The 8923-nt window shown below is 40.6% G+C and overlaps 1 protein-coding gene across 1 annotated transcript; it reads right to left on the reverse strand.

Annotated features, from left to right (window-relative positions):
* Positions 1-1608: 1608 nt before the first annotated feature.
* LOC141455116 (uncharacterized) lies at positions 1609-5639 on the reverse strand. The gene is made up of 2 exons (XM_074129975.1): positions 1737-5639; positions 1609-1638 (listed from the first exon to the last, which is right to left on the reverse strand). Exons 1-2 carry the CDS (start codon positions 5637-5639, stop codon positions 1609-1611), a joined length of 3933 nt encoding a protein of 1310 aa, XP_073986076.1.
* Positions 5640-8923: the final 3284 nt, after the last annotated feature.

Here is an 8923-nt window from a genome sequence, read left to right on the forward strand (position 1 = left end):
TTTTTTCCCCTTTATAGAATTGGGATACAAGTAGTGCTAGGGATTTGGTAGTTTCACCAATATCTCCCTTACTCAATGAATCGATCACTCCAATGATTACATCCACCACTGGGTGATCTACTGCGGCAAAAGTTTTTCGGATATCCTTGATACTGATTTTATCCTTGTCTTTTTTTTGGCTGACTTCTTCGATTTCCACAATAGGCCCTTCAGGAACATCCCGATGTTCGCCCAAAATCGGCGTTTTCTTCTCTGACCGCCTCTTTTGTTTTCGTGGTCGTTGATGTTTTATGGGGTGGAGTAAGGGATCTGGAAGGGGGGGAAATTCTTCCTCCGACAAGCACTCGAATCTGTTCCTTTTGGTTACCTCTACGAAGGTGGTACCTCCTAGATATGTAGTACCATATGTAACTTTTTCTTTAATCAATTTGTTTTCTTCTTTATATTTTGGACACGCTGCATCCGTAGCCAAATGATTACCTCGGCAGTGGATGCATTCCGTTTTGTTTATTTCACATTGTTCGATGCTATGAGCACCAGAACATTTACTGCACCTCGGTTGCCCTTTGCATTGTGAGCTGGAGTGCCCGTATCGAAGACAGTTGACGCACGGTCTTCTATTTGGTACATATGGTTCCACTTTAAACCTGGCACCATACATTGAAACGTATCTCGGTAAGCTCTGACTATCAAACGTCAGAAAGCAGGTCTCGAGTGGCCTGTTTTCTACCCTTCTGAATATTCTTTTTACATTAACTACTCGGATTTGACTTTGAATATTCTCCAAAATCTCTTGTTCAGATATTGAAGACTCCATCCCTTTTATGACACCTTTTGAAAAAATAAGGTGGTCCGGAATGTAGGCTTTCAATTTTTTTTTAAAAAAACAATTATTATTTGTCAAATAATTTGCTGCCTCGGGGGTACTTGTTTCAATTTTCATTCTATTCTTCCCAACTGACCTTATATCCAGGATATCATGGGAATGTTTATTATCCTCGGTGTAAATCCATTTGCCAAAAGTAACCCGATGGATACTTCCCAGGTTACCCTCATTTCCCTCAACAAAGATGAAGTAGGGTCCTTTATCATTTGGCTTGAATTTATTTCCAGCCGGTAATTGTAATGTTTCTATGGCAACATGACCACTATTTTTCGTCATGTCGTCATTTTTACCCAATTTGGGAGCCCGGATTAGGTCCAAGGGGGTTCCCTCCCGAACCAGCGACCTTTTATTTGATTTGCCTGCATTAGGAATTACGCTAATGTTTTCTGTAGGCGAACTATTGGAGTTATTGCTACTGTCAGTATTACTATTATTAGTAGTATACTTATCCGCTTGGATGTAGGGTATCGGTGGTGGTCCTCTGTCATGTGGCAGCCCATCGCTACTCTCCTCCATTTTAGTTTTGCTGTTGGGTTTAGTCCTTTGTTATTGTAAAAATTTCAAGTGTAAAAAAACTTTTTTTGCGCGGAAAAACGAGAATTTTTTTTTTAAACAGCTCCCTAACCCCACAAAGTTCCTTATTCTAAATAATTTTAAAGTTAAAATTCTTTTCGTCCAACAAAAAACTACAAACTTTGTGGAGCTAAAAAGTGAAATTGTTGTCAAAATGTTTCCCTAGAAACGAAATCCTCCTTTGAATGTAGAAACAAATAGCAGTAATCACATGACTCAATGCCGGGGGGGGATACCCCTTGACTTTGGACTTCCAAGTGAGTATAAGTTTAATCACAAGGAGTAATGAACTCCATGATGGAATGTGATCAAATAGTTGCACAGGAGGAATCGGAACTACAGTAGCGCATTCAGCTTGGAGTGAAAATTCCGATGAGACTGAATGCGGAAGAGCCAAAGGGCCAATGTTAGGCCTTGAAGAGGGCGTAGACAGCCATGATGGGCCGTGCCACCATAGTGTATGGTTAAGCAGTGTAGAGGCATTGCAACCTCTAGAGGCAATGTCCGCTGGATTGTCCTTAGTGGGTACATAATGCCAAGTGGCAGTGGGAACCCAATCTTGAATCTGGGATACCCGATTTGAAACATAAACCTTGAACTTATAAGGAGGTAATTGTACCCAATGCAGAACGATCTGCGAATCGGTCCAGAGGTGGACACTTGTGATAGTAAGAATAGAAGAAAATAAGTTCAAGTAATGAGCGGCAAGTGATGCGAACAAATGAGCTCCACACAGTTCCAATCGTGGAATAGTTAAAGTGTGTAAAGGAGCAACGCGCGTTTTAGCGCATAAAAGAGCTGGAGGTGAGCTCGATTCCACCCCAACCAAGTATAAAACAGCTGAATAACCTCGTGCTGAGGCATCAGAGAATCCATGAAGGATGTAGGAAGTAGTAGCCGCAGTGGGCGTGAATGGGCGAGGTAATGTTGCCTGCTCCAAAGTAGAAAAATCATGAATAAGAGATTGCCATTGAGAGGCAAGTTGCTCTGGCAAAGGAGTGTCCCATTGGAGAGACTGTCTCCATAAGGCTTGTAAGAAGGCCTTTAAGTTAAATGTAAAGGGTGCAAGCCAACCGCATACGTCAAAAATTTGGGCTATAAAAGAGAGTACCAAACGTTTGGTAACAGTGCCACTGGGGCTGGACTTGATGTCAAGCCGAATGCTAAAGGAATCCGTAGTAGGGTTCCATAATGCGCCCAATAAAGAAATAGAGCACGCTGAAGTGGTGCTGAAAGAAGTGGAAGCAACGTGGTGCTCCAACGGGATTCCCATAAGTAGGGAAGGGTGGTTAGCAACCCATTTACGGAGGTCAAAGCCTCCAGAGTGTAATAGCGCAATAAGTTGATTACGCAGACGTATAGCTGCTGTCAGGGAGTACGCACCCACGGCAACGTCATCGACAAATATGTTTCTTTTTAAAGCAGCAGCTCCCTCAGGAAAATTTGTTTTCTCATCATCGGCAAGCTGAGCCAGTGTACGGAGTGCCAGATAAGGAGCTGATCTTGTGCCGTATGTAACAGTGTTTAAGTAATAAGTGCGTATAGGCTGGTCTGGAGATGACCGCCATAAAATGCATTGGAACTGTCTGTCCTCGTAATGCATAGATATTTGGCGAAACATTTGCCTAATATCACAGGAAAAGACAAATGGATATTGTCTGAACAATGAAATTATATCGGATAAAAGAGGGTGCAATTTAGGACCAGCAAACAAAAGATCGTTTAATGAAGTACCACTAGGGGTTTTAGCGGAGGCGTCGAAGACGACGCGAATCTTGGGGTTGTCCCCATGATTCTTGAAAATCCCATGATGGGGAATATAGTAAGAGACAGGTCCATCAGCTAATTGCATATGGTTTTGGTCAAGATAGTCTTGCATAAATTCAATATATAGTTTCTGAAAGTTAGGATCTGTTTTAAACTTTCGTTCCAAGGCGCAAAAGCGTGAGTACGCGGCAGCATATGAGTTGGCCACTACGGAAGGATCCTTATTAATGAAAGGTAATCTAACCTGATACCGACCGGAGGCATCACGTGTAGTGGTGTCGCGGTAAAATTGCTCGCACAGCTGTTCCTGTGGAGAAGGTGCAGGAGAAACTGGGGGTGAATCTTCAGCCCGCCAAAAGTTCTCTACAAGGGCATGTAACTCATTGCCGGGTGCTGCGCAGCATGCGGCTACGGCAGAAGAAGTTGAAGTAATGGGGTTTGAAGCAGACCCCGAAGAAGGAGAAGTCGCCACTGGGGCTGATCCCAAGAGAATATAGCCAAACGGAGAAGGTACCGCTACTGGCATATCCGTTCCTAACGTGATAGGAGAGCCTTGACCAAATAACAAAGAGGCTAAATTGGAGCCTAAAATGCAATCGATCCTAGAAGGTTTATCAAAAGAGGGATCGGCTAAAACCAAATGTTTGGCTGCTTCACGTACTGAAGCATTTACTTCAACAGTAGGAGTTGTGACTGCTATTTTATCTAAAATGATAAATGGGTGTTGAGGTGCAAGGATGGAACCACCTATAGTAGCAATATCAAGGGAGCAGACGCCCTTATTTGTTGCGGTAGTATTGCCTATCCCGGAAAAAGAAATTGGAGAATGCCAACGCCGACATCCTAATCTCTGTACGCAACGATCAGTTAAGAAAGAGGCTCCAGCTGCGGTGTCTAAAATTCCCCTAAGCACCAAATAGGAGTGCGGGGATGTTTGAATGCGGACGAGTGTGGTCGCGAGTAAGAGTGACTGCCGCTTAGTGGGCACAGTCGTAGCAGCAACATGGGCTGGTACAGTCACTGACACTGTAGGTGGTGATGATTCAGGCTGAGGAGCTCTAGAAGTTCCGGGTGGTGTAGTATTACCAGGCCTCGAAGGAGGAGACTTGGGTTTAGGAGATTCAACTCTCTTCGTGGGAGAAGTTCCAAAATGTAAGAGAGTATGGTGAGGCTTCCCACACCTTTTGCATTTCGCGCGATTAGTGCATTGGGAAATGGAGTGGTTCCGCAAACAATTAATGCAAAGGTTCTTGGATTTAATGAAATTGTAACGCTCGCGGGGTGACTTGGCTTTAAAGTCTTCACAATTAAATATAATGTGTGAAGCTTGATTGCAAAAGTTGCAAGTATATGTTAAGTCTAATGGTTCGGCCGCATAGACAGGCGCCTTAAATTTAGACTGGTTGAATCTAGGCTTAGGCTTATAGTTTGATCTGGGAGTCGGAGTTGAAGTTGCAGTTGGGTGAGAGACGTCCAACTGTCTCTCCTTCAAGCTTTGATCTAGAAACTCGAGGAGTTGGTTGACTGTAACCGTGAAGTTATTTTGTGCAACTCTCCGCCGATATTTTTTATATTCATGTAAGGTGGCTGGATCAAATTTCGAGACCAGTAGTGAAACTATAATGGCTTGATGTTCATCAACCTGGGGCAGAGCCGCCAGTGCACGATAGTGTACATTTAAAGTGTCCACAAATGTGGCAAAGTCCTTAAAGGAGGAGCCCGGTTTAGAAAGGCCAACAAATCCGTTAGCATGATAATCAATGATGCCCTGAGGATCATCATAACGCTTCTTTAAGATATTCAAAGCTACTGGGTACATTTCAGGTGTGAAATCCAAATGCGAGATTAAGGTTTGTGAATTGGAATCCAGACCATCATAAAGAAATTGAAACTTTTGAATTGAATTTAGTTGGTTACTCGTATCGATAATGGATTCGAAACGGGAAATAAACCCGCGCCAATCCGAAGGTCTCCCAGAGAATTTAGGTATTGACTGCACCGGATAAAAAGCATTAGAGGTGTTAATAGAAGAAGGTGCAGTAGACATAGTAGTGTTAATGTCTTGAGGATCAATGCTAAGCCTAGTAGAGCTCGTCGGTAATGAGGAAACTCGAATTAATGAGGATAGTCGTCGCACAAGCCCTGTGTAACAATCGCCAACAGCCTCCAACTGTTGGTCGAGAATCTCAAGGGTAAGGTCAGGCAAGGCCTCAGTTAACTCCCGATAAGGAGTGAGCTCCCCTTTGACATTATTGTGATCATTTTGAAGAGCATCTAAAAGGGCTTGATACTCAGTCACGGGGGTAGAAATGGACTGCGAAAACCTATCAATTTCTGCTTGAATTTGATTATAACCGCGAATAGCTAATCGGCATATGCGATTAAATGCCTTGGCAGACAAATGGGGTGACATGTTGAATCAAAGGAAGTCACTAGAGCACAAAAGTTAACAAACAATTCAAATAGTAAAGTAAAAGGCACACTTACCCTACGAAGTAACAAGCATACCAAGATGTGCAAATGTGGATCACAACTTCAATTAAGTATAATAAAATGTGGATCACAACTTCAATTTAAGTATAATAAAATGTATCTAGAAGCATAGAAGCATGTGAGTATACAATCAAGACAAAAAATATAAAGTAAGGTATACACAATTTAAGTATAATAAAAGGTATCTAGAAGCATAGAAGCATGTAAGTATACAAAATACAAAATGAAATACAAGGCAATGTATAAAAGTAAACTCAAAGAGTCAAGTGGTTACCCAAGACCGGAAGTAGGTGCTAAGGGGGTGCACGCTAAGTTGGTGCTTATCCACACTCCTTAATACACACAGGCAATAAGCCGATAACAATACTAGACAGGGCTAGATTAAACAGTGATGGTAACACTGTATTCAATGCAAGCGACACTCAAGCAAAGGGGTCGTAAATCCCTGTGATTGTGGTCACCAGACACGTGTAAAATAAAGATGATTTAAAGGGAAATTGTAAAATTCCTTACCGGATGTAGCCAGAAGGAAGAGAGCCCAGAACGGAAATGAAGTATGTCCTCTATAGTAATGATGAAACCAATTTGAAACGGCCCAGAATGCAAATAAAGATTAACGAAAATCCTCTGGTAGTAAATACCAGTCGAAAACGGCCCAGAATGTAAGTAAAGATTATCCTCTGGTAGTAAATACCAGTCGAAAACGGCCCAGAATACAAGTAAAGATTACCCTCTGGTAGTAAATGTGGAGTATTTAAACGGGAAATACCCACTTGCTGAAGATCAGGAATCAGGTGGTCGAAAAATAAGAACTAGTCTTTTAGTGTTTACAACGACCATGCATTTATTTCTCTTCACTACATCCCTTTTGGTGATGATACCCCAAAACCCAGTCTTCAGCCGGCAACGCCGATGTCAGGCGCACTGGTAATGGACTGGATTAAGCTGTCGAAGCCCATGCAGATCCAAGGTGCTGGTGTGAATGAATGAAAACGGCAGACGTAGAGGCAAGCCCCCACAATCCGGTTTCCTATGAAGTGGAGGACCAGCTCTGGCCTATGGAAAAGATCAGAGCAAAAAGTATAAAAGAGAGGATAAATGTTAAAAGGCCCTTAAATCACCTTTGATAGTAAATAACAAATATAAAGTGGGAAATACCTTGAAGACGAGGCTACCCTGAATCAGCGCTAAGAAGGAGGCTGAGATTAACTGGACGCACACTGGATGCGTGTAAAACAGTGCTCACAAATTGTAGGTAGTGCCGAATAATTAGGTGAAGCAGCAGAAGTGTAGCGTAAGTTGATGAATGATGTAAAAGAGTGAATAAACATCCGCCAGCAAGTCAGACCACTCCCAGGTAGAAGGAACAATAATAATGATAATAGTAATAAGAATAATACCCCAGGGGTAAGGAGGATGTAAAGGATAAAATAGGCTGACTTACCGATTGACGAATTGATTCACCTGTTAATCCACTATTTGAAGCGAATTGGAATAAAGCTGCTTACTAAGTTGAATGGCACAGTATAAAAGGAACCACCACTGCCACAAAAAAGGCCGTCTAGGGCAGATAAATGATAAATGATCAAAAGGCAGACATGTGCTGATAGAAGGCAAGATGGCGTTCCGGTCCAGTTGAAAAAAGGCTGTACTGTACAAGCACACAGTTAAAAAGTTGATAGAGCAATGACGAATTACGATAGATGACTACTAATACTAGCCGCCAGGGGTGTTGAACTCAGCACTGCCTACTGAACAGTGTGGCCAGTCAATCGTATGTATAGAAAAATTGGGAGTCCCCCCGCTGGTGTCCCTTGTTTATAAATTCGCGTAGTAATACGCGACACTTATATTCCAAATATATAATACTGTGGGAAGAATACCTAGATTGAGAATGTAATTGAAGAAAACTATATTATTTGCGATAAAGCCAGATTAATTATTACCTATTATTATAAACTTTTGACTACTACATAAAGTAACAATTACTTTAATCGAATTTAAAAATAAAAATAAATAAATGAAATCATTCATGAATGTTGGTGTAAGCATTTTTTTTTAAAAAAGTTTTTGAATTTTTCAGCATTTTTTTTTTTTGTTTTTTAATAGTTTTTCTTTTTAACCTGGGATTAATAGTTTGTTGATTAGATATTACAGTCAATCTAAGTTAAATGGTGTTCTACTTGAACAAATATTTTGTAGATTGAAATGGCCAGCATAAGGGTCTGTGAAACATCTAATAAATTCAGAAAAATATTAATGAAAATTAATGTAGTAAAATTACTTAAAATAATATCAATGAAGTATTAATGAAATGTTGGGTACTTTCTGATTTGTGTACCTTTTGGCGTTTAATCAACCCTTATACTTAACTTTTTAAACTGTAAGTTTTTGTTAAAGAGATATACATATATATGTGCTGAATTATAGTAACAAGGCTTTTAACAATACGTGATTAATAATAAACAAAGGATATTCACAATTATGTCCAAGACAAATGAAACGCAATAAATGACTAATTACTAAGAGGGACAGGGCTATTAACAATATATATATATATAAATGAATAATAATATAGACAAACTGTTCACAATAATATGTCCGAGACAAATAATATATCTAAATAAAAATAGGGACAGGGCTATTAACAATATACGAGGTGTGTTCAAAAAGTAACGGGAATTTTCGTTTTTTGAAAAAAATATTTATTTATTCATCTACATTAATATTGTCGCCTTCAAATTAGTCCCCTTCGCATACAATACACTTGTGCCAGCGCTTTTTCCAATCCTCGAAACACTTCTGAAACTCGATCTTTGTGATAGCTTTCAGCTCTTTCAGCGATTCGCTTTTAATGTCATCTATGCTTGTAAAACGACGGCCTTTTAATGTTCTCTTTATGTTTGGAAATAGAAAAAAGTCACATGGAGCCATGTCTGGCGAATATGGAGGCTGGGGCATCGTTAAAGTTTTGTTTTTGGCCAAAAATTCACGAACAAGCCATGAAGTGTGAGCAGGTGCATTATCGTGGTGCAAAATCCATGAATTGTTTTGCCACAAATCCGGGCGTTTTTTTTCGGATTGCTTCACGCAAACGGCGTTGAACTTGTAGGTAGTACTCCTTATTGATTGTTTCACCTTGTGGCAAGAATTCATGATGCACTATGCCATTAAAATCGAAGAACACAGTGAGCATAACCTTCA

This window comes from Rhodnius prolixus, unplaced genomic scaffold (assembly GCF_049639745.1).
Source record: "Rhodnius prolixus isolate KJV_2025 unplaced genomic scaffold, Rpr scaffold_27, whole genome shotgun sequence".
Taxonomy (NCBI): domain Eukaryota; kingdom Metazoa; phylum Arthropoda; class Insecta; order Hemiptera; family Reduviidae; genus Rhodnius; species Rhodnius prolixus.